Source organism: Capricornis sumatraensis, chromosome 7 (genome assembly GCF_032405125.1).
Source record: "Capricornis sumatraensis isolate serow.1 chromosome 7, serow.2, whole genome shotgun sequence".
Lineage (NCBI taxonomy): Eukaryota > Metazoa > Chordata > Mammalia > Artiodactyla > Bovidae > Capricornis > Capricornis sumatraensis.
In genome coordinates, this window is record NC_091075.1 from 26,920,563 (window position 1) to 26,947,841 (window position 27,279).

The window sequence follows — 27,279 nt, forward strand, 5'->3', positions numbered from 1 at the left end:
AATAAATATATAATATATATAACATTGTACTGTCTTCACTTCTGTGCTTTTGACTATTACAACTGAGAGAAATAAATCATTTTAAAAGGCAGATTTATGGTGGCTCTAGTGCCAAGAATTTAGGCTTGTAGCAGTTGTTGAATTTTTTAATCTATTGTCTACTAATATATTCCAAAGAGACAATAAGTTTACATATATAGTTAGACACACACATATATCTATCTATATCTGTATATGTATATACAGAGAGAGAGAGAGAGAAAAGGGGGAGAGGAGAGAAAGAAAGGAGAATGCTATGTCCCAGGTAGAAATGAATTAGTACTAAGATTTTAGTATTTACTAAATACACTAAAACCACAGCCTTTTCTAACTAAATGAAACCAAGCCATGCACATGGGGCCACCCAAGACAGGCAGGTCATGGTGGAGAGGTCTGACAGAATGTGGTCCACTGGAGAAGGGAATGGCAAACCACTTCAGTATTCTTGCCTTGAGAACCCCATGAACAGTATGAAAAGGCAAAATGATAGGATACTGAAAGAGGAACTCCCCAGGTCACTAGATGCCCAACACGCTACTGGAGATCAGTGGAGCAATAACTCCAGAAAGAATGAAAGGATGGAGCCAAAGCCAAAAAAAAAAAATACCCAGTTGTGGATGTGACTGGTGCTAGAAGCAAGGTCTGATGCTGGGAGCCACCACGGGAGATCCCACCCATGACAAGGTCATGTGGAAGAGAACTGTTAAGCAAGGCTTCAGGACTCAACGGGCTCCCTAGGCTTTCTCGAGCATCTACCCCAAAACCAGAATCTGTCTGTTTTACTATTTCATGACTTTCACCAACTCCTCTGACATTAACAGGGGGCTATTCCTGACCACCTTTCTCTGGAAAAAATTAACTTAGGGCTATAGCTAATAAGTCTCCTGGACATGAGAAGAACATTTTCCAATCAAAATCCCTCTGTTAGCATTCTAGCTTGCTTGGCAGGTATATCCAGACTCTTGCAACTATGCACATGATTATTTACAGCCTCCCAACTATGAGAGGCACGGAAAGCCTAAAACATAGAGCCTTTTAAAGAGTTAAAAGTTATTAGAGTAGTGCTGGTGTAGGATTTCATTACTGGGCCAATGCTTGTTGCTAAGTTCCCATATCTCTTATCCACTGTGCACCTGGGAGTGTGTTAGTTAACATAGTTGGAAAGTAAGAAAAATAAGTGTAGCATTAAAATTAACCACATCAGACTTTTGAGCTAATTGGTTCTTTCTTGTAACTCATTGCACCTTTGCTCCATGAAAAATGTAACTTGTTTAATACTTTCTGAGGCTGACATAGATTAAAAATATTAAAAAAGAGTCCAAAATGCAGTACTTGGATGCAATTTCAAAAATGACAGAATGATCTCTGTTCATTTCCAAGGCGAACCATTCAATATTACAGTAATCCAAGTCTATGCCCCAACCAGTAATGCCGAAGAAGCTGAAGTGGAATGGTTCTATGAAGACCTACAAGACCTTTTAGAACTAACACCCCAAAAAGATATCCTTTTCATTCTAGGGGATTGGAATGCAAAAGTAGGAAGTCAAGAAACACCTGGAGTAACAGGCAAATTTGGCCTTAGAATATGGAATGAAGCAGGGCAAAGACTAATAGAGTTTTGCCAAGAAAATGCACTGGTCATAGCAAACACCCTCTTCCAACTACACAAGAGAAGACTCTACACATGGGCATCACCAGATGGTCAACACCGAAATCAGATTGATTATATTCTTTGCAGCCAAAGATGGAGAAGCTCTATACAGTCAGCAAAAATAAGACCAGGAGCTGACTGTGGCTCAGATCATGAGCTCCTTATTACCAAATTCAGACTTAAATTGAAGAAAGTAGGGAAAACCACTACACCATTCAGGTATGACCTAAATCAAATCCCTTATTATTATACAATGGAAGTTAGAAATAGATTTAAGGGACTAGATCTGATAGATAAGAGTGCCTGATGAACTATGGATTGAGGTTTATGATATTGTACAGGAGACAGGGATAAAGACCATCCCCATTGAAAAGAAATGGAAAAAAAGCAAAATGGCTGTCTGGGGAGGCCTTACAAATAGCTGTGAAAAGAAGAGAAGTGAAAAGCAAAGGAGAAAAGGAAAGATAGAAGCATCTGAATGCAGAGTTCCAAAGAATAGCAAGAAGAGATAAGAAAGCCTTCTTCAGTGATCAATGCAAAGAAATAGAGGCAAACAACAGAATGGGAAAGACTAGAGATCTCTTCAAGAAAATTAGAGATACCAAGGGAACATTTCATGCAAAGATGGGCTCGATAAAGGAAAAAAATGGTCTGGACTTAACAGAAGCAGAAGATATTAAGAAGAGGTGGCAAGAATACACAGAAGAACTGTACAAAAAAGATCTTCACAATCCAGATAATCATGATGGTGTGATCACTCACCTAGAGCCAGACATCCTGGAATGTGAAGTCAAATGGGCCTTAGAAAGCATCACTACGATCAAAGCTAGTGGAGGTGATGGAATTTCAGTTGAGCTGTTTCAAATCCTGAAAGATGATGCTGTGAAAGTGCTGCACTCAATATGCCAGCACATTTGGAAAACTCAGCAGTGGCCACAGGACTGGAAAAGGTCAGTTTTCATTACAATCCCAAAGAAACGGAATGCCAAAGAATACTCAAACTACTGCATAATTGCACTCACTTATCTCACATACTAGTAAAGTAATGCTCAAAATTCTCCAAGCCAGGCTTCAGCAATACGTGAACCGTGAACTCCCTGATGTTCAAGCTGGTTTTAGAAAAGGCAGAGGAACCAGAGATCAAATTGCCAACATCTACTGGATCATGGAAAAAGCAAGAGTTGCAGAAAAACATCTATTTCTACTTTATTGACTATGCCAAAGCCTTCGACTGCGTGGATCACAATAAACCGTGGAAAATTCTGAAAGAGATGGGGATACCAGACCACCTAACCTGCCTCTTGAGAAATCTGTATGCAGGTCAGGAAGCAACAGTTAGAACTGGACATGGAACAACAGACTGGTTCCAAATAGGAAAAGGAGTATGTCAAGGCTGCATATTGTCACCCTGTTTATTTAACTTCTATGCAGAGTACATCATGAGAAATGCTGGGGTGGAAGAAGCACAATCAGGAATCAAGATTGCCAGGAGAAATATCAATAACCTCAGATGTGCAGATGACACCACCCTTATGGCAGAAAGTGAAGAGGAACTAAAAAGCCTCTTGATGAAAGTGAAAGAGGAGAGCGAAAAAGTTGGCTTAAAGCTCAACATTCAGAAAACGAAGATCATGGCATCTGGTCCCATCACTTCATGGGAAATAGATGGGGAAACAGTGGAAACAGTGTCAGACTTTATTTTTTGGGGCTCCAAAATCACTGCAGATGGTGACTACAGCCACGAAATTTTTAAGACTCTTACTCCTTGGAAGAAAAGTTATGACCAACCTAGATAATATATTCAAAAGCAGAGACATTACTTTAGCAACAAAGGTCCATCTAGTCAAGGCTATGGTTTTTCCAGTGGTCATGTATGGATGTGAGAGTTGGACTGTGAAGAAGGCTGAGCACCAAAGAATTGATGCTTTTGAACTGTGGTGTTGGAGAAGACTCTTGAGAGTCCCTTGGACTGCAAGGAGATCCAACCAGTCTATTCTGAATGAGATCAGCCCTGGGATTTCTTTGGAAGGACTGATGCTAAAGCTGAAACTCCAGTACTTTGGCCACCTCATGTGAAGTGTTGACTCATTGGAAAAGACTCTGATGCTGGGAGGGATTGGGGGCAGGAGGAGAAGGGGACGACAGAGGATGAGATGGCTGGATGGCATCCCTGACTCAATGGACGTGAGTCTGAGTGAACTCCGGGAGTTGGTGATGGACAGGGAGGCCTGGCGTGCTGCGTTTCAGGGGTCGCAAAGAGTCAGACATGACTGAGCGACTGAACTGAACTGAACAATAACTTGCTATAAAAAAACTTGGTAAACACTGCCCAGAGAGTATTTAATTATTTCACCTGACAATGTTACTTTAGTTGGCTTAATTGTCAAACTTACACATGTATTCCTCACTAGTTTTGTAAGATATTATTTTCTTTCAGAACCACAGACCTCTCCTGCAATCATCTTAAAAATTCATGCCATTGGTGAAAGGCTGATGGAGTGAATGAATGAATACTGAACTGAAGGTTGAATTCTTTTACCATTAGAAAATTAATTCCAAAACCATACATACAGTTTATTTTGTTTAAATATACTAGAATGTTTCTCAGCAAAATAAGTGTAAATTTTAATGAAACTACTTTAACACAATTTATTTTTTTCAGAAACCCCAACTGCAAACACTCCACTATCAACAACGTCTAAAGTAACTACCATTTCACCAACAATAAATACCACAACATCACCAAATGATGAGAAATCAACTGGTGAAATATCTACTGAAGGTAGGATTAATTTTTCGTGAAATTTACTCTAACAAAAAAATTATCATCCATATAATTTAATCATAGGAAAATTATTTGGGAATCTTGTATCTTTGGTAAGAAAATCTGGGTTATTTCCCTATTTCGAAATGTATGTGTTATTTTGAATTTAATACAAAGCCCTGAGATCATAGTGGACTTCTTTTTTGAGAATGATCTTATTGTGAGGGTTATGCATACAAAGTTTATTTTTAGACAAGATAAATCATCATTTCTCAGTCACAAAAATATCTTTCTAACTATTCTAGTTCCAGACTTGAGCAGCACAGCTAACATGATGGAACTGTATTAATAACAGATTGATTTTATTAGTTACTCTGGGATGATAATAGATATGATCAGTACATTTCAGTAGCAGGGTCATCATTATGGCTACTGGACTGAGTGACACCTGTATCATGTTTTATGGCTCTTGATATTAAAGAAAATTACCTTATCATCCATGAAAAATAAAGTGAGCCATTAGGATCATTCAGTTAAAAACTCAAGAGATCATTAACCCAGCACATAATGCATTGTCCATCCTGAAGAAAACATAAAATGAGGCATATCATTCAGGTCCAGTAAACAGTGGAGCAGGGGAAATAGAAATGTTTGTTGATTTCCTATGGGCAGAAATATAGTTATCATGCTAAGGTCACAGAAAGACCTAAAAATCATGTACCCTAATAAACAGAAATCTCCACTGCTGTCTTTCTTGCCCTCATATTCCTCATTTAACTTCCATTCTAAGACATACGGAGGATTGATAAGGGCTAGTTCACTGGACTTGAGTGTGATGCTGATACTCAAGAGAAAAGGGGTACTGTGTTATAGTTCATTGTTTCCAAACTGTCTAATTCTAATGTGAAACCAAACCAACCCTTAGAACTTCTTTACTGAACCAAGAGAAAGTATTACATTACACATTGAGGGCAGCACAGGGGATTTATTCTCAAAATGTGGTACAGTCTGCATTACCAACTTAGGGAAACTCTAAATGACAGCCAGGGAGCCAGGGACCATGAGGCCTTCAACCAACACTCCACAGGCTGAATTATTTCATTTTTTATTTTAATTTTTACAAAGCATGTCTCTCTCTCCATATATATAGATGTGCATATTTTTATATAAAGATATATATAATAAAATATAATATTATATATATATAATCTTTATCTCCCTTCAATCTCTCTGAGTTGCCAAATGAGTCCTTTGCTTAAAATTGTTTGATTTTGATAAAATATATTACTTTTGCAAGCAATAGTGTGAAAATATTAGTCACTCAGTCATATCCAATTCTTTGCAATGCCATGGACTGTACCCTGCCAGATTCCTCTGTCCATGGAATTCTCCAGGCTAGAATACTGGAGTGGGTAGCCATTCCCTTCTCCAGGGGATCTTCCTGACCCAAGGATCAAACCTGCATCTCTCATATTGCAGACAGATTCTTTACCATCTGAGTCACCAGGAAAGCCCTTGTAATCAATAATATCCCCCCAAAAGAACCAGAAAACAGAGAAGGTAAGTGCAGATGTTGCATGAAGCCCCAAAGAGTTAAAGTTCCACAGGTTTTCTGGTAACTACTGGGGACATATACTCTCTAAGTGGGAAGAGCCCTAGCTTGCCTACAATGGTCTATGATGAATAACACTGTCTAAATAATAACACAAGTCCTGACCACTATGGTAAGTGATCATGAAAGGGTGGAGGTGGAGGTTTCACTGAAAGAATCCAGAGTTGTAATTTTTGATACCAAGAATTCACCTTACCTTTTTCACTTGAAAGAGAAACTCTATACCTACTCATGTGAAACATAATGGGGGAGAGCTTTACATCAACTTTACCTTTGGCGGCTCCTGTTGAGGGACACTTGATAGAACATTTGAAATCATGTGCTCGCGCGTGCACACACACACACACACACACACACATTTCTCCTAATTCCTGATGAGGGACATTTTTACTGCTTTATATTGCCCATGTAATAAAAACTAAACTAATCTGCCTGTTTTTCAAAAGTTGTCCAAGTAAGTTTTAAATTATTCACATCCAATTATGAAAATGGTAATAGACAATAAGAGTTTTTCTTTTTAAAAAATTTTATTATAAAGATGTCCATATGCACCTACAAATAAAGAATACTCTAATTCATCTCTCAGAATCAATAATCATCAAGCTTTTTCCCCATTTGCTTCATTTTTCTTTTTCTTTCTCCTTCATTCCATCCTCCCACCATCTCTTCTTTCCCTCTTTCCTGCTTTGTAACTCCCTCTTTTCCTTTCTTCCTGTTTCTTTCCTTCCTTTATTCTCTCTCTCTCTCTCTCTTTGTATTTTGCTTTTGGATATTTTGAAGGCAATTCAAACTATATGCCATTTTACCTCTGCACACTAAGAGTGCATCAAAACAATAAGAACATTTATTACAAAGCTACAGTGTCATTATCAAATTTCCCAAATTAATACTAATGAATTCAGTTCTGTTCAGTTGATTCACTCAGTCGTGTCCGACTCTTTGCGACCCCATGAGTCGCAGCACGCCAGGCCTCCCTGTTCATCACCATCTCCCGGAGTTCACTCAGACTCACGTCCATCGAGTCCGTGATGCCATCCAGCCATCTCATCCTCTGTCGTCCCCTTCTCTTCCTGCCCCCAATCCCTCCCAGCATCAGAGTCTTTTCCAATGAGTCAACTCTTCTCATGAGGTGGCCAAAATACTGGAGTTTCAGCTTTAGCATCATTCCTTCCAAAGAAATCCCAGGGTTGATTTCCTTCAGAATGGACTGGTTGGATCTCCTTGCAGTCCAAGGGACTCTCAAGAGTCTTCTCCAACACCACACTTCAAAAGCATCAATTCTTTGGTGCTCAGCCTTCTTCACAGTCCAACTCTCACATCCATACATGACCACAAGAAAAACCATAGCCTTGACTAGACGGACCTTAGTCGGCAAAGTAATGTCTCTGCTCTTGAATATACTATCTAGGTTGGCCATAATTTTTCTTCCAAGGAGTAAGAGTCTTTTAATTTCATGGCTGCAGTCACCATCTGCAGTGATTTTGGAGCCCCAAAAAATAAAGTCTGACACTGTTTCCACTGTTTCCCCATCTATTTCCCATGAAGTGATGGGACCAGATGCCATGATCTTCGTTTTCTGAATGTTGAGCTTTAAGCCAACTTTTTCACTCTCCTCTTTCACTTTCATCAAGAGGCTTTTTAGTTCCTCTTTACTTTCCGCCATAAGGGTCATCTCATCTGCCTACCTGAGATTATTGATATTTCTCCCGGCAATCTTGATTCCAACTTGTGTTTCTTCCAGTACAGCCTTTCTCATGATGTACTCTGCATAGAAGTTAAATAAACAGGGTGACAATATACAGCCTTGACGTACTCCTTTTCCTATTTGGAACCAGTCTGTTGTTCCATGTCCAGTTCTAACTGTTGCTTCCTGACCTGCATACAGATTTCTCAAGAGGCAGGTTAGGTGGTCTGGTATCCCCATCTCTTTCAGAATTTTCCACAGTTGATTGTGATCCACACAGTCTAAGGCTTTGGCATAGTCAATAAAGCAGAAATAGATGTTTTTCTGGAACTCTCTTGCTTTTTCCATGATCCAGCAGATGTTGGCAATTTGATCTCTGGTTCCTCTGCCTTTTCTAAAACCAGCTTGAACATCAGGGAGTTCATGGTTCACATATTGCTGAAGACTGGCTTGGAGAATTTTGAGCATTACTTTACTAGCGTGTGAGATGAGTGCTATTGTGTGGTAGTTTGAGCATTCTTTGGCATTGCCTTTCTTTGGGATTGGAATGAAAACTGACCTTTTCCAGTCCTGTGGCCACTGCTGAGTTTTCCAAATGTGCTGGCATATTGAGTGCAGCACTTTCACAGCATCATCTTTCAGGATTTGAAACAGCTCAACTGAAATTCCATCACCTCCACTAGCTTTGTTCGTAGTGATGCTTTCTAAGGCCCACTTGACTTCACATTCCAAGATGTCTAGCTCTAGATTAGCGATCACACCATCATGATTATCTGGGTCGTGAAGATCTTTTTGTACAGTTCTTCTGTGTATTCTTGCCACCTCTTCTTAATATCTTCTGCTTCTGTTAAGTCCAGACCATTTCTGTCCTTTATCGAGCCCATCTTTGCATGATATGTTCCCTTGGTATCTCTAATTTTCTTGAAGAGATCTCTAGTCTTTCCCATTCTGTTGTTTGCCTCTATTTCTTTGCATTGATCGCTGAAGAAGGCTTTCTTATCTCTTCTTGCTATTCTTTGGAACTCTGCATTCAGATGCTTATATCTTTCCTTTTCTCCTTTGCTTTTGCCTCTCTTCTTTTCACAGCTATTTGTAAGGCCTTCCCGGACAGCCGTTTTGCTTTTTTGCATTTCTTTTCCATGGAGATGGTCTTGATCCCTGTCTCCTGTACAATGTCATGAACCTCATTCCATAGTTCATCAGGCACTCTATCTAGTATCATTTAAAATCCATTTCAAAGGGCTTTAAGAGCTAAAATCTAATAGAACAGTTGGAGAAAGAAGGAAATGAGTACATTCTGGGGTCTCTGAAGAAACCAGCTGAAAGAATAATGGTGGAGAAGAGATGAAAAAGGGAAGACAAATTCTGCTGTCCACAAACTACTGGGATCCAGGATGAGAAACAAAGTCTGGCATGGTGGAAGAGATGGGTGAAGACATCAGGCAGCTAGGGGTCCATTGCAGATGAAGGAAAATGAAGGAACAAGAGTGGAGAAGAGAAAGGAACTTTCTTATCTGATTTACTTGATCACCACTTATATATTAAAGGCATAAGTTAGTTGGACTTAATATATTGATATTGCCTGTGTTCCTAAAAACAATATACTTAATACACAGGTGAGGAATATACATTGGAAGGACTGATGCTGAAGCTGAAGCACCAATATTTTGGCCATCTGATGTGAAGAGCTAACTCATTGGAAAAGACTCTGATGCTAGGAAAGATTGAAGGCAAATGGAGCAGGGGGCAGCAGAGGATGAGATGGTTAGATAGCATCCCTGACTCAGTGGACATGAATTTGAGCAAACTTTGGTAACTAGGGGAGGACAGAGAAGCCTGGCATACTACAGTCCATGAAGTCTCAAAGAGTGGGACACAACTTAGTGACTAAACAACAACAAAGAAGACCATGGAAAATTTGCCTCAAATTCTCATATTCTAACCAGTGTATCAGGATATATGGCTTTCTCTTTTCAGGCTTGTGAGGAGTTATATATGTTGTCTCATTCTTCAAAGTAACCACTTTTAAATTATATAATAATACCATAAAAAGTATATCTATAGTGAAATTATTTTTATTCCCCATTCCTCATGGCCATCAAGGTCATTTTAGACATAGAGGATTTACCAAAAAATACAACATGGAGAAACATTTTTATTTTCATTTTAAGTTGTCCCCATCAGATTTTCTTCTTAAAGGTCAAAAGATAGTTAATTTAAATGTTCATATTTATCTAAAATACATACATTTTCTTCCTTATGACAATGGCAGAAATTCTATCATTAGAAAAATGGAAAATGTGCAGCCAAGATAGGAATCCTTGCAGTGAAGTAGTCACGGTGGCTCAGGTGCTGAGAGAGCTTTGCCCAGAGCAGGCTTGTTTTCAGAAGTTTACTCAATTAGAGAGATGGGATTTGATCTATTTCTAGATGTGTATCACATGCTCTGCCCGTTTCATTCAAAGGCCAAATGGCCAGGGTTAAAATCAACATTTGGTCAACACTGAATATCATCATTATAAAAGGAAATTTTAAAAATACACCTGCAATTTCATTATTAAAATATAACTATTATTCAACATTTTAAAAACACTTTATAGGCAGATATTTTAACAAGCTAAATCATAATGCAGAAATAAAACTTCTCAGCACAGATACTTCACATTTTTGATACTAAATAGACATTCAGTTTTAATTGAGGTCAGTAGAGAGACCAGGGATTTTTGGCCATTTCTTCCCTATAGGAGGCCAGTTGTGGTGGTGTTTAAGATGCACTTTCACTCTAGAAACAAAGATAAAACTATAAGGAAGACTTTTAAAATGCATTCTTGTAAATTTTCTTATATGATTAATGGGGAAAAATAGGCTTGGGGGCCACATTTTTCTCCATATCTTTCTCTTTTATCCATTGTCTTTGTATTCTTTGTGAAGTTTGAATTTAACTTGAACTACTTGGGATATCTCTGTTACTTTTTTTTTCCCCCTTTTTATAAAATTTCAAAGTAGTAAAGGTGACATTTTGCTTGTAGTTTATCTTCACAAGTTATGACATGTTCCAAAATTAGACACTTTCTTAAAACTCTTGTGTTCTAAATGGAATTAAACACAACTCTAAAAGGTTATTTTGGAAAATATTATGAATGATACTTTACTAAACCACTTTTCACAGAGTAGAATTATATTCTTATGATTTAATCTTTTATAAACATTTGTTGACTCAAATTGATGTATCCCTAAAAGATATATATAGCTATGCGTGTTAAGTCATTTCAGTCGTGTCTGACTCTTTGCTACCTTGTGGACTGTAGCTGACCAGGCTTCTCTGTCCATTGAATTCTCCAGGCAAGAATACTGGAGTGGGTTGCCATGTCTTCCTCCAGGGGATCTTCCAGGGAATCTTCCTGACCCAGGGATCAAACCCATGTCTCTTGCATCTTCTGCACTGCAGGCAGATTCTTTACCCACTGAGCCATCTGGGAAGCCCCCAAAATAAATATAATGTGTTAATGTTCATATTAAATTCAGTCTATTTCTTTGGTTTACTATTATATAGTATTATTAATTTTGTGCATATAATTGACAGACATAACATCTTCATTAGATATTGCAACACTTTAATTTTGCAATAATAAAGATGCATTTGTACTTCAGAATTTTAACATTTTTAGTACATGGAAAAAATTTTACTAAAATGCTTACCCATATTTGAAAATGAATATTTATACATTAATAATAAATCTAAAATACACTAACCCTTTTTGTGTTATGGAAATTGTTACAGTGACCATATATAGAGATCATCAGCATCATCACAAGATCACTGTTCACACACAAGTCCCAGGAACATCAGAAATGTACAACCACTTAACTCTTCTATTTTCTAAAGACCAAGATGAAACAGAGCCAAATAGATTTCTGATGAATACTTGGGCCAAAACTCAAATTTGTTCCATCTCTTCTCACTGTCAAACATGATAGGTATAAAAGAAAAGGACCCAGAACTTCAGAAACTCAAAGATGATACACATTTTTTCTATTTGCCATTATGTGTCCTAATTATTTTCTGTTATCATCTCTGTGTCTTTGATTTTCAAGCAGTAAATGAAATATATGCCAATAAAACATAATGGCACAATGATAATCATTATGTAAAAATTAATTACAGGAGTTTGTAGATTCCCTTATTATTTATGGTAAGAATTTAATTAACATTATTATTGGGACCAAGAATAGTGATGAGGTGAAAACAAAGGCACTATGTTTGATTGGAGGGGACACTTAATTTATATTTTTAACATCTTTACCTTAAAAAACACACAAACAAAAAATCTTTACCTTAAGGTATTGGGATCATGTGAGTGGACAATGCAAAATCTCAAACCTAACTTTCAGCGATAACATTTCTGTTGTTGGTTTCTTCTTTTAGATATAACCACATATTGAGTGTAGAAAAATTTTAGATAGTCTCAATTGCTCTCCACATTATAACACACAGAATCTGCCTATTACAGTCACTTTCAGTTGCTGCTGCTGCTGCTAAGTCGCTTCAGTCGTGTCCGATTCTGTGCAACCCCATAGACGGCAGCCCACCAGGCTCCCCCGTCCCTGGGATTCTCCAGGCAAGAACACTGGAGTGGGTTGCCCTTGCCCTCTCCAATGCCTGAAAGTGAAAAGTGAAAGTGAATTCACTCAGTAGGGTCTGACTCTTCGCGACCCCATGGACTGCAGCCCACCAGGCTCCTCTACCCATGGGGTTTTCCAAGCAGGAGTACTGGAGTGGGGTGCCAGTGCCTTCTCCGTTTCTGTTACTAGAATAACCTATATTCCCTAATAAGCAGTGAAGAAAGAGGAGTGAGCAATAAACCAAACCTTCACCACCTGCTTAGAGGTGTTTGTCCTCAGCAACCCTCCAAAGATCTTATCTTCCTCTTATGGTTCCCTCCTGTATTCCAGTATACAGCTCCAGCCAGCTTACCCTTGAAAACTTAGGCTGGACCAGGGTTTTAAAGTATCACGTAAACTGTGCAGAGCTAAATAGTTCCTCCCTCAAACACATCATGCATATATATATAAGAAGCAAGATTTTATAAATGTCACATAGTAAAAGTAGAGCCTGTGCCCTATTCACAAAGACATTCTAACATGCTTTAAGAAAAAAGGGAATGCTATTATGAGTAGCAAACCAGTCAGTTGTGTTCACTGCTTAAAGATCTTTATCCTTTGGTTGGTCCCTCTATCCTGTATGAGTGCCATCTTCCCTGAAACAGCATTTACTACATGCCTACTCTGTGCCAGGAATTGTTCTTCATGGTAACATAGGTTACAAAGATGACTAAGGGCCAGCTGGAGCATGTGGTGGCTGCAGGGAGTGGGAGGAGGAGCACGGAAAAAACCAAAATGACTTAAGAGTTAGATACTGCCCTCCAAAGATGGCCTTGAACAGAGTGGGAGTTCAATATTTCATAAATGAAAAAAATTAATTACATGAGTTTTCAGATTCTTTTATTATTTATGGTTATTAGAAGTTTCAAAGTCACAACTAAGTCAATAAAATTAGATGTTATTTTGGAGAAAAAAATCATATTACTCCTAGGTCCTATTGACCAAGTAGTTTTTCTCACTAGGAAAAATAAAATGATTTTAAATCATTTACTTTTACAACTTTTTTTGCATGTTTCAACATACCCAGGTAACAATCTGCAATACAGATCTGCTTTGGAGGCCTGTTATACAAAAATGTGGCTGAAATGTGTGTGTGTGTGTATGTGTGTGTGTGTGTGTGTGTGTGCATTTACTGGGCCACCTAAGCATTCAGTAATTATATTCCTTAAGGTGGACAAAAATGGGAAATGGAAAAAGTAAAGCTACACAAAAGTTTCAGTTCAGTTCAGTCGCTCAGTCATGTCCAACTTTTTGTGACCCCATGGACTGCAGCATGCCAGGCTTCCTTGTCCATCACCAACTCCCGGAGCTTACTCAAACTCATGTCCATTGAGTTGGGGATGCCATCCAACCACCTCATCCTCTGTCATCCCCTTCTCCTCCTGCCTTCAATCCTTCCCAGTATCAGGTTCTTTACCAAGGAGTCAGTTCTTCTCATCAGGTGGTCGAAGTATTGGACAGCTTCAGCATCAGTCCTTCCAATGAATATTCAGGACTGATTTCCTTTAGGATGAACTGGTTGGATCTCCTTGCTGTCCAAGTGACTCTCAAGAATCTCCAACACCACAGTTCAAAAGCATCAGTTCTTCAGCACTCAGCTTTCTTTATAGTCCAACTCTCACATCCATACATGACTACTGGAAAAAACCATAGTTTTGACTAGACAGACCTTTGTTGGCAAAGTAATGTCTCTGCTTTTGAATATGCTGTCTATATTGGTCATAGCTTTTCTTCCAAGAAGCAAACATCTTTTAATTTCATGGCTGCAATCACCATCTGAAGTGGTTTTGGAGCCCCAAATAATAAAGTCTCACACTGCTTCCACTGCTTCCCCATCTATTTGCCATGAAGTGATGGGACCAGATGCCATGATCTTAGTTTTCTGAATGTTGAGTTTCAAGCCAACTTTTTCACTCTCCTCTTTCGCTTTCATCTAGATGCTTTTTAGCTCTTCTTTGTTTTCTTCCAGGTTATTGATATTTCTCCCAGCAGTCTTGATTTCAGCTTGTGCTTCACCCAGCCCAGCGTTTCTCATGATGTACTCTGCATATAAGTTAAATAAGAAGGATGACAATATACCACCTTGATGTACTCCTTTCCTGATTTGGAACCAGTCTGTTGTTCCATGTCCAGTTCTAACTTTTGGTTCCTGACCTGCAGGAGGCAGGTGAGGTGGTCTGGTATTCCCATCTCTAAGAGTTTTTCACAGTTTGTTGTGATTCACACATCCAAAGGCTTTGGTATAATCAATAAAGCAGAAATAGATGTTTTTCTGAAACTCTCTTGCTTTTTTTTATGATCCAACAGATGTTGGTAATTTGATCTCTGGTTCCTCTGCCTTTTCTAAATCCAGCTTGAACATCTGGAAGTACTCAGTTCACATTCTGTTGAAGCCTGGCTTGGAGAATTTTGAGCATTACTTTGCTAGCATGTGAGATGAGTGAGTGCAATGTGCGGTAGTTTGAGCATTCTTTGGCATTGCCTTTCTTTGGGATTGGAATGAAAACTGACCTTTTCCAGTCCTATGGCCACTGCTGCATTTTCCAAATTTGCTGGCATATTGAGTGCGACACTTTCACAGCATCATCTTTTAGGATTTGAAATAGCTCAACTGGAATTCCATCACCTCCACTAGCTTTGTTTGTAGTGATGCTTCCTAAGGCCCACTTGACTACACATTCCAGGATATCTGGCTCTAGGTGAATGATCACACCATCGTGATTATCTGGGTCATGAAGATCTTTTTGTATAGTTCTGTGTATTCTTGCCACCTCTTCTTTTATCTTCTGCTTCTGCCTTCAGGAGATACTCCAGGTCCAAGGGCAAAGGAAATTCTCTAGCAAGATGGTAGGAGTGATGAAATCATGATTAGAATCAAACCCCATACCCACCAGAGATGCTCAGAGGGCTCAAACAAACATTGTGCACACCAGGACCCAGACCCCACAGAGACTGAGACAGAACTGTGTTTGAATGTCTCCTGCAGAGGTATGGGTCAGCAGTGGACTGTTGCATGGGTTCTGGGTGCAGCAGACCTGGGTAGGGCATAAGCCCTCTTGGAGAAGGCCACCATTAACTCCGCCATAGAACTGCCAGAACTTACACAAGACTGGGAAACAGATTCTTGGAGAGCACAAACCTTGTGTGCACCAGGACCCAGGAGAAAGGAGCAGTGACCCTACAAAAGACTGACCCCAGACTTCCCCATGGGTTTCCAGGAGTCTCCAGTGGAGACGTGGGTCAGCAGTGGCTGGGGGCACTGACTGTAGCAATGCATTGATGGGACCTTTTGAAGGAGGTCACCATTATCTTCATTACCTCCACCATAGTTTGGCCCAAGGTAAATAACAGGGAGGGAACACAGCCCACCCATCAACAGAAAATTTGATTAAAGATTTATTGAGCATGGCCCCACCCATCAGAACAAGACCCAGTTTCCCCCACACTCAGTCTCTCCCTTCAGGAAGCTTCCATAAGCCTATCCTTCTCCATCAAAGGGCAGCCAGACTGAAAACCACAATCACAGAAAACTAATCAGTCTGATTACATGGACCATAGCCTTGCCTAACTCAGTGAAACTATGAGCCATGCCATGTAGGGCTACCAAAGATGGACAGCTCATGGTGGAGAGTTCTGACAAAACGTGATCCACTGGAGAAGGGAATGGCAAACCACTTCAGTATTCTTGCCTTGAGAACCCCATGAACAGTATGAAAAGGCAAAAAGATAGGACACTGAATGATGAACTCCCCAGGTTGGTAGGTGCCCAATATGTGACTGGAGATCAGTGGAGAAATAACTCCAGAAAGAATGAAGAGAGAGCCAAAAGCAAAAAACAACACACAGTTGTGGATGTGACTGGTGATGGAAATAAAGTTCAGTGCTTTAAAGAGCAATATTACATAGGAATTTGGAATGTTAGATAAAAGCAAATTGGAAGTGGTCAAACAGGAGATAGCAAGAGTGAGCATCAACGTTTTAGGAATCAGTGAACTAAAATGGACTGGAATAGGTGAATTTAACTCAAATGACCATTTTATCTACCACTGTGGGCAAGAATCCCTTAGAAGAAGTGGAGTAGCCCTCATAATCAACAAAAGAGTCTGAAATGCAGTACTTGGATGCAACCTCAAAAACGACAGAATGATCTCTGTTCGTTTCCAAGGCAAACCATTCATTATCACAGTAATCCGAGTCTATGCTCTGACCAGTAATGCTGAAGAAGCTAAAGTTGAACTGTTCTATGCAGACCTACAAGAACTTCTAGAACTAACACCCCCCAAAAAATGTCCTTTTCACTATAGGGGACTGAAATGCAAAAGTAGGAAGTCAAGAAATACCTGGAGTAACAGGTAAATTTGGCTTTGGAATACAGAATGAAGCAGGGCAAAGGATAATAGAGTTTTGCCAAGAGAACGCACTGGTCATAGCAAACACCCTCTTCCAACAACACAGGAGAAGACTCTACACATGGACATCACCAGATGGTCAACACTGAAATCAGACTGATTATATTCTTTGCAGCCAAAGATGGAAAAGCTCTATACAGTCAGCAAAAACAAGACCGGGAGTTGACTGTGGCTCCGATCATGAACTCCTTATTGCCAAATTCAGACTTATGAAGAAAGTAGGGAAAACCACTAGACCATTCAGGTATGACATAAATGAAATTCCTTATGATTATATAGTGTAAGTGAGAAATAGATTCAAAGGACTAGATCTGATAGACAGAATGCCTGAAGAACTATGGACAGAGGTTCGTGACATTGTTCAGGAGGCAGAGATCAAGACCACCCCAAAGAAAAAGAAGTGTAAAAAGGCAAAATGGTTGTCTGAAGAGGCCTTACAAATAGCTTTGTAAGGAAGAGAAGTGATAGGCAAAGGAGAAAATGAAAGATATATCCATTTGAGTACAGAGTTCCAAAGAATAGCAAGGAGAGATAAGAAAGCCTTCCTTAGTGATCAGTGCAAAGAAATAGAGGAAAACAATAGAATGGGAAAGACTAGAGATCTCTTCAAGAAAATTAGAGATATCAAGGGAACATTTCATGCAAAGATGGGCTCAATAAAGGACAGAAATGGTATGGACCTAACAGAAGCAGCAGATACTAAGAAGAGGTGGCAAGAATACACAGAAGAACTATACAAATTTTACCCAGTATCTATAGAAAGATTTTCACCTTCAAATTAGACTTACTTTTATTTACTCCTTGACCAGTGAGATGAAATTGTAACTAATAATAATGTCATCTATCTTATCAAATTAAGAACTTCCAACAAGGAACCCACACAAATGCCTCACGTGTTAACACCGTCTCTAGTAACCCTCAGAGCTGAAGGTGACGGTGAGTAATGGCCATTTGTTTTGCCACCAATTTTCTTTTATCGTTCATATGCTATAATATTCAGTATTCCATTCAGTGAGTTTTAGTATATTTACAAGCTTGTGTAATCACCTGGAACATTTTCATCACCCCTAAAAAAAACCTCTATATCTATCACAATCACACCCCATTCCACCCTTCCTTTAGTCCCTGGCAACCATTACCCTACTTTCTACTTTTACAGATTTACCTATTCTAGAAATTTCATATAAATGGAATCATGTAGCACATGATCTTTTGTGTCTGGCTTCTTTCACTTAGTATAATGTTCTTTGGTTCATCCATGCTATAACATGTGTCTGTAGTTCATACATTTTTATGACTAATTAGATCCATTGTGTAAACAGATCACATTTTCCTTATTTATTAGTTGATGGATATTTGAGCTGTTTCTACATTTTAACCTATTGTAAATAATGATGCTAAGAACATTTATGTACATGTTTTTGTGTGATCATGTGTTTTCATTTCTCGAGTATTGTCCAAATTTAATAAACAAAACTTGAATATTTTAAATAGAGTTGATGGGCCAGAAGAGGGCCCTCTTCTGGGTCAATAGCAGAGCCCAATAGGAAGAATGACCCCCTTCTTTCCTGGCAGTGACTCAATGAAAAGCCATACACTTTTGTTTACTATAGCCATTCCCACTTCTTTTTCCCCTCTATAAAACTGTTTTTTCCTTGCTGTGCGGTAACTTGCACGTGGCTCACCATGGTCGCAGACTCTGAATTGCAGCTCTCTTCTGATCCCAAATAAATGCATCTTTGCTGGAGAAATATCTGGCAGCCCATTTGTTTCAGGTCAACAATGAACAGCCTGACGTGTAATTGTAGAGTCACATGGTAACAGTATGTATAATTCTGAGGAACTGCTTTCCAGAGCAGCTGCCTTATATTAAGTCCTACCAGGAATGAATAAGGGTATCAGTTCTTCATTTTCTAGCCAATACTGTTGTCTCTCTTTTTTGTCATACCCGTTGTAGTGAGAGTGAAATGCTACCTCACTGTGGCCTTGATTCACACTTTCCTAAGGACTGATAATGTTGAGTATCTTAGATGCTCATGGACCATCTATATACCTTGTTTAGAGAAGTATCAGCTCTGTTTGATTCTTCACTATATTTTCCAGCTCTTTATTAAACTTCTCACTGTGATTCACTCCCAAGTTCATTGAGCTTGTCATTCTTCTCCCAAGTTCATTGACCATCTTCATTATCATTACCTTGAGTTCTTTACAATGTAAATTACTTATCTCCACTTAATATCTTTAGTTGTGGACAATCTTTTATACTAGTCATTCAGAGATAGTGTCTCTATAAATAGTTGTAATTTCACTATACATGTAGACAGAGGTGAGCTCAGGATCTTCCTAATCCATCATCTTGTTCACACCTTAGGTTGTATTATCATTTTTAAAGATTATTTTAAATTATTATTTAAACAGAATGAGTTTCAGAGAGGTTAAATGACTTAACACAAAAGTGCAAATTCATAATAACAATTTGCAATTTGAAAGTTAACCTTTTAATTTCAAATTTTTTTCTCCATTGAACTAATTCATAATCAAATATTATATGATGAATAAGTATTATTATTTTAACCTCAACTATTACACTTGGATATTAAATAATGAGCCTTTCAGGTATTAACTGCTTATATAGCATACTTTTCTTACAACACAAAATAGTCACACAATTTTATAACTTTTTACCTTTCTTTTCTGTTTTCGTACGTGTTCTGATTCTTTCCATGCTTATAGGATTCTTTTCCATTTGGGTGAGATTGCCAACCTGCTATGAATGGTTATTTATTTTAGGTTGCTTCTTTAAGTGGATAACATGTATACACATGCATAAATACACACAACAAACTTATTAGAATTGTGTTTCTAAAAGGACAAATAAATCCAAGTAAAAGGTGATATCCCTGGGCATTGTGTAGAAATAGTATTAGCATATCAATTTCATAATAATGAAAGATCTTATTATTTCTGCCTACTCTGATCTTGTTCATCTTACTTTTAGTGTGGACAGACAAGGTCTGATTTTAGGACCCTGATTACTAAGGCAATAGTTGTCTAAAATTGCTTGTAATTAGCAGAAACATTTCCTCATAAAATCTTTTGAGAAAGTCCAAAACGTGAATATATCAAACAAATAGAAGTTGAGCCGCTGAGTTTGAAGCCATGTAGTGGTGGTAAGTTCAGAGTGGACTGCTGGCTGTTTCTCTCTCTTAGCATCAAAGACAGCCTGCAAGGCTTCCCTACAGAGGCCTTCAGGCTTTAGTGGTACAGTAAAAATTTACTGAGGTAGTCATTATTTTGTTTACTTAACTTCTATTTATAGTAAAATAAAAAATGAATGTATTCTATAACTGGAAAGCAAAGCAACTCTTTTCCACCCATCACCTGACCTGGGAATGACCTCATTGATTAGAGGTCATTAGACCTCATGAATTAGAGTTTTCAAAAGGTGCAGCTCAAGTGTTGAGAAATTTTTAATGTCCTCACAAATATGATTGCTGACTTTTCATATGTAATGCCTTATGAGTAAATAAGATCAATAGATATGAAAAAATAAAGAAGAAACTCCTATCAGTATTTGCTATGGCTCTATAAAACACTGTTAAAATAGAGTTTAAGGAAATAGAAAGTCAACATCCATGTATCAGTGGTCTCTAAGAAAGAACGAAGAGATTAGAAAATTACGACATTGCTCCAAGGTCACCAAATGTCTCAGGCCACTTGATTTGGGTGGTGTGCTGTGTGTGCTTAGTCACTCAGTTGTGTCCAACTTTTTGCGACCCCACGGACTATAGCCCGCCAGGCTCCCCTGTCCATGGAATTCTCCAGGCAAGAGTACTGGAGTGGGTTGCCATGCCCTCCTCCAGGGGATCTTCCCAACCCAGGGATCCAATCCAGGTCTCCCTCATTACAGGAGGGAGGATTCTTTACCATCTAAGCCAGCAAGGAAGCATACAATGCAAAAAGCCACTCTAAGTACAGATATAAGTTTATTCCTGACCTAGGATCAGTCTCAAGTTCCTATAAGCACTTACCTTGGGAAATTGGATTAGAGAATAGAGAGATCTGGAGACACCTAAACACCCCATGAGGCCAGCCCTAAGCAACAGGGAGCTCTCAGCTGTCTGCTCAGCCTACTTTTCTAGGGCTACTGTAGGTGGTACTTGATGGTTTGGCAAGAGACGTGCTAAGCACACCATTCCAATAGACCCTTAATGCCTCCCTTAGTCCAGCCTCTAAACAATATAGACAAGAAAAAGGAAATATAATATTTACAGAAAAATAGACGTTCTCCTCTTCCTGTATTCCCCTGGAAGCTTTATACATTGCTTCCTTGCCACCATTCTGTGCTTCTCTGGAATCTTTGGGGACCTGTCAGAGTCTGGTTTCATTATCTGAGTTCCTCTTCCTTTGGTGTGGGTACTGGAGGACATGTTACCATCTTAGGGTTTTACAGTGTACAATAACATTTATAAAAATTCTTGGTAATCCAAAGACATTCATTTGATGAATTCATTTGAAAAATTTATGCAGCTCCTAGTAGTTTGACTATGGAAGTATTTTTTAACATAAACAAAACATACCAGAGTACTAGTATTCTATAACATATGTTTCAATAAATGTTAACTGTTAAAAATTCACTGATCCCATATTCTATTTCTGAAGACAATGTGACCACACAAAAGATTTTGTTATGTGCATTGGATACTGTAAGTCAAATTATGTAATTTCAAAGGAATAAAGCTGCTTAATCCCCTTCTCTGCACAAGTTAACTTGATAAATCCTCTCTCTGAAGTCAGTCTGCTATAAACACATCTTAAATTCCTAATATAATTAATGTCCACATTTATTGTTTACTCCACCAGATTTAATCTCCCAAAACATACAAAATGAATCTCACATTGATAATACCAACACAGATTATAAAACAGCCCATATTCCTCACACTCATTCTACTTAGTTCTAGTCAGTGGTCTAACATAAGACTCTGGTTGGAGTCAAAGTCTCTTCTCTACACTTACCCTCTAGTACTGATAAGACTTTCTCAAGTATCTGTCCATGCATTCCACCTATTGTTGCTGTTGTTCAGTTGCTAAGTCATCTCCGACTCTTTGTAACCCCACGGAATGCAGCACGCCAGGCTCCTCTGTCCTCCACTATCTCCTTGAGTTTGCTCAAACTCATGTGCATTGAGACAATAATGCCATCTAACCATCTCATCCTCTGTCGTCCCCTTCCCTTCCTCCCTTCAACCTTTCCCAACACCAAGATCTTTTCCAATGAGACAGCTCTTCGCATCAGGTGGCCAAAGTTTGGAGCTTAAGCTTCAGCAACAGTTCTCCAGTGAATATTCAGGGTTGATTTCATTTAGGATTAACTGGTTTGATCATGCTGCCCAAGGGACTCTCGAGAATCTTCTCCGGTACCACAGTTCAAAAACATCAATTTCTTGGCTCTTGGTCTTCTTTACGGTCCAGCTTTCACAGTCGTACATGACTACTGGGAAAACCATAGCTTTCACTATACGGATCTTTGTCGTCAAAGTGATGTCTCTGCTTTTTAATATTCTGTCTAGGTTTGTTATAGCTTTCCTTCCAAGAAGCAACCATTTTTAAAATTGCGTGGCTGCAGTCACCATCTGCAGTGATTTTGGAGCCCAAGAAAATGAAATCTGTCACTGCTTCCACTTTTCCCCCTTCTATTTGCCATGAAGTGGTGGGACCAGAGGCTATGTTCTTCCTTTTTGAAAGCTGAGTTTTAAGCCGTTTTTTTTCATTCTCCTCCTTCCCTCTCATCAAGGGGTCCTTTAGCTTCTCCTTGTTTTCTGTCATTAGAGTTATATCATATGCATATCTGAGGTTATTGGTATTTCTCCCAGAAGTCTTGACTCCAGCTTGTGATTCATCCCGCCTGGCATTTCTAATGATGTACTCTGTATATAAGTTAAATAAGCAGGGTGACAATATGCAACCTTGATCTATCCCAATTTGGAACTAGTTTGTTGTTCCATGTCTGGTTCTAACTGTTGCTTCTTGACTTCATACAGGTTTCTCAGGAGACAGATAAGGTGGTCTGGTATTCCCATCTCTTTAAGAGTTTTCCAGTTTGTTGTGACAGACACAGTCAAAAGGCTTTATCATAGTCAATGAAGTAGAAGTAGCTGTTTTTCTGGAATTCCCTTGCTTTCTCCATCTCCACGATCCAGCAGATGTTGGCAATTTGATCTCTGATTCCTCTCCTTTTAGTAAACCCAACTTGTACATTTGGAAGTTCTTGGTTCTCGTACTGTTGAAGCCTAGCTTGAGCATGAATTTGCTAGCATAAGAAATGAGTTCAGTTGTAGAGTAGTTTAGACATTCTTTGGAATTTCCCTACTTTGGGATTGGAATGAAAACGGACCTATGGCCACTGCTGAGCTTTCCAAATTTGCTGACATATTGAGTGCAGCACTTAAATAGCATCATCTTTTAAGATTTGAAATAGCTCAGCTAGAATTCCATCACCTCCACTAGCTTTGTTTGTAGTGATGCTTCCTAAGACCCATTTGACTTCAGACTCCAGGATGTCTGGCTCTAGGTGAGTGATCACACCATCATGGTTATCTGGGTCATTAAGATCTTTTTTGTATAGTTCCTTTGTGTTCTTGCCACCTATTAATCTATTCTGCCTCTGTTAGGTCCATATCATTTCTTTCCTTATTCATGTCCATCCACGCATGATTGTTCCTTTCATGTCTCCAATTTTCTTGAAGAGATCTCTAGTCTTTCCCATTCTATTGTTTTCCTCTATTTCTTTGCATTATTCATTTATGAAGGCCTTATCTCTCCTTGCTTTTCCCTAGAAATCTGCATTCAGTTGAGTATACCTTTCCCTTTCTCCTTTGCTTTTCACTGTCTTCTTTCCTCAGCTATTCGTAAGGCCTCCTCAGACAACCACTTTTCCTTCTTGCATTTCTTTTTCTTGGAGATGGTTATGGTCACTACCTCCTGTACAATGTTATGAACCTCTGTCCATAGTTCTCCAGGCACTCTATCTACCAGATTTAATCCCTTGAATCTATTTGTCACTTTCTTTGTATAATTGTAAGGGATTTGATTAGGTGGCTGATTTGATGAGTGGCTTTCCCTACTTTCTTCATCTTAAGTCTGAATTTTGCGACAAGGAGTTCATGATCTGAGCCACTGTCAGCTCCAGGTCTTGTTTTTGCTGACTGTATAGAGCTTCTTCATCTTTGGCTGCAAAGAATATAATCAGTCTGATTTCGATGTTGACCTTCTGGTGATGTCCATGTGTAGAGTCATCCCTTGTGTTGTTGGAAGAGGGTGTTTGCTGTGACCAGGGTGTTCTCTTGGCAAAACTCTGCTAGCCTTTGCTCTGCTTCATTTTGTACTCCAAGGCCAAACTTACCTGTTATTACAGGTTATCTCTTGACTTCCTATTGCATTCTGATTCCCCTGTGATGAAAGGGACATCTTTTTCTGGTGTTAGTTCTAGACAGCCTTGTAGGTTTTCATAGAACCATTCAATTTCAGCTTCTTTGGCGTTAGTGACTGGTGAATAGACTTTGATTACTGTGATGTTGAATGTTTTGCCTTGGAAATGAACTGAGATCATGCTGTTGTGTTTGAGATTGCACCCAAGTACTGAATTTTAGATTCTTTTGTTGACTATGAGGGCTACTCCATTTCTTCTAAGGGATTCTTGCCCACAGTAGTAGATATAGTGGTAATTCTCTCAAGTAAAATTTTTGGCATTGTAGCCCAGCTATTCCATTTTCTGCTCTTCTCTTTGTATTTTTATAAACTGGTAGCCCCTCTCATCTTTTTAGCTACATATTCTTTTTTTCCCCCTTCACCAAGACTATTGAATCTGCTTCATATTAGAGAATTTTTTAGGCCATTAGGATAGCTTTTTCATGGTTTCCAATTTTAGCTTAGGAGAAGAATTCTCTGAAGATTTATGAAGAACTCCTGATGTTTTTCAAGCATCTTTTCTTGTAGTTCCACTGAAAAGCAAAATCTTTATCCCCATGTTCCTCCATCCTCAAGTATTGAGTTTCTGTACCTTTCCACTTCCACACTATTGCAAAGATCAATTTCCGCTTTCCTGCTGTAGGAGTAAGACATTTCTTTACTTCCTCAAATATTTCCCTCTCAATTTAATACTTCAAGATTCTTCTGAAGTTTGTGCCCATTTTCACTCATTCTTTCTCATATGCAGCATTAATCCTTAGCCTATGTTCAAATTTTTTCGCTTTCTTTGACATATCAATTCCTAAAGCCTTTTTTGTCAGAAGGCACAGTTGCCCATCATCTGTGAGGTTGATGATAGCTACAAACTATCAGCTTCTCCAGCATGAATCTCTCACGTGTACTAAGAACTTGCTGTACACTGTAGATGCTTAATGCCACAGATTGAAACTTGATTGGCACATCTGGAAGGTACCCACAATTCAGGCTTCCAGACCTCTTTGTGATAAAAATCTATTAAACTGCATCTCCAGCCAACACCATATCTAGCTAACACTAACACTAGTCCTGTGCTGGACTTTGAAAAGCCTGGAGGTCATCGATCATTTTGTTTTATAATATTAGTGCAAATATAGATGATTTAAAATATCCCAATGCTATTTTTGAAAACTCAGCTTATTTTTCTTTGTTTCTTTGTTGTTAAATTTCCTTCCCCCACTCCCCAAAATGAACTAAATATAATGAAAAAGTTTATTCTATTCACTTCCTATCATCTCTTTCCTCCTAGTTACCCAATCTACCTGAAAATTTTCTCCTAGGCAGCATGAGAACCATGGTACCATTATCAACTACTACTACTACCTTACCAACCCCGTTCTAGGGTATCTGAGAACTAGTTTCACGTCGGAAAAATTTGGCTTGCTCCTGTTATGTGACCATGGGGAAATTCTATAACTTTTCTGAGTTATACATAAAATTATGATCATCAGTTCACTTCAGTCGCTCAGCTGTGTCTGACTCTTTGTGACCCCATGAATCGCAGCACGCCAGGCCTCCCTGTCCATCACCAACTCCCGGAGTTCACTCAGACGCACATCCATCGAGTCAGGGATGCCATCCAGCCATCTCATCCTCTGTCGTCCCCTTCTCCTCCTGCCCCCAATCCCTCCCAGCATCAGAGTCTTTGCCAGTGAGTCAACTCTGTGCATGAGGTGGACAAAGTACTGGAGTTTCAGCTTTAGCATCATTCCTTCCAAAGAAATCCCAGGGCTGATCTCCTTCAGAATGGACTGGTTGGATCTCTTTGCAGTCCAAGGGACTCTCAAGAGTCTTCTCCAACACCACAGTTCAAAAGCATCAATTCTTCGGTGCTCAGCCTTCTTCACAGTCCAACTCTCACATCCATACATAACCACAGGAAAAACCATAGCCTTGACTAGACTGACCTTAGTCGGCAAAGTAATGTCTCTGCTTTTCACTATGCTATCTAGGTTGGTCAAAACTTTTCTTCTAAGGAGTAAGCGTCTTTTAATTTCATGGCTGCAGTCACCATCTGCAGTGATTTTGGAGCCCCAAAAAATAAAGTCTGACACTTTGTACTGTTTCCCCATCTATTTCCCATGAAGTGATGGGACCGGATACCATGATCTTCGTTTTCTGAATGTTGAGCTTTAAGCCAACTTTTTCGCTCTCCTCTTTTACTTTCATCAAGAGGCTTTTTAGCTCCTCTTCACTTTCTGCCATAAGGGTGGTGTCATCTGCATATCTGAGGTTATTGACATTTCTCCCAGCAATCTTGATTCCAGCTTGTGTTTCTTCCAGTCCAGAGTGTCTCATGATGTACTCTGCATAGAAGTTAAATAAGCAGGGTGACAATATACAGCCTTGACGTACTCCTTTTCCTATTTGGATCCAGTCTGTTGTTCCATGTCCAGTTCTAACTATTGCTTCCTGACCTGCATACATATTTCTCAAGAGGCAGGTCAGGTGGTCTGGTATTCCTATTTCTTTCAGAATTTTCCACGGTTTATTGTGATCCACACAGTCAAAGGCTTTGGCATAGTCAATAAAGCAGAAATAGATGTTTTTCTGGAACTCTCTGGCTTTTTCCATGATCCAGCAGATGTTGGCAATTTGATCTCTGGTTCCTCTGCCTTTTCTAAAACCAGCTTGAACATCAGGGAGTTCACGGTTCATGTATTGCTGAAGTCTGGCTTGGAGAATTTTGAACATTACTTTACTAGTATGTGAGATGAATGCAATTGTGTGGTAGTTTGAGGATTCTTTGGGATTGGAATGAAAACTGACTTTTTCCAGTCCTGTGGCCACTGCTGAGTTTTCCAAATTTGCTGGCATATTGAGTACAGCACTTTCACAGCATCATCTTTCAGGATTTGAAACAGCTCAACTGGAATTCCATCACCTCCACTAGCTTTGTTCATAGTGATTCTTTCTAAGGCCCATTTGATTTCACATTCCAAGATGTCTGGC

The 27,279-nt window shown here is 39.0% G+C and overlaps 1 protein-coding gene across 4 annotated transcripts in view; it reads left to right on the top strand.

Annotated features, from left to right (window-relative positions):
• The window catches only part of EMCN (endomucin), a 128,060-nt gene that overhangs the window by 42,685 nt on the left and 58,096 nt on the right, over window positions 1-27,279 (top strand). For all 4 annotated transcript variants that reach the window (XM_068975434.1, XM_068975436.1, XM_068975435.1 and 1 more), the window contains exon 2: window positions 4,353-4,472. In XM_068975434.1, coding sequence (XP_068831535.1) covers window positions 4,353-4,472 — 120 coding nt within the window. The remainder of the gene's footprint in view (window positions 1-4,352; window positions 4,473-27,279) is intronic.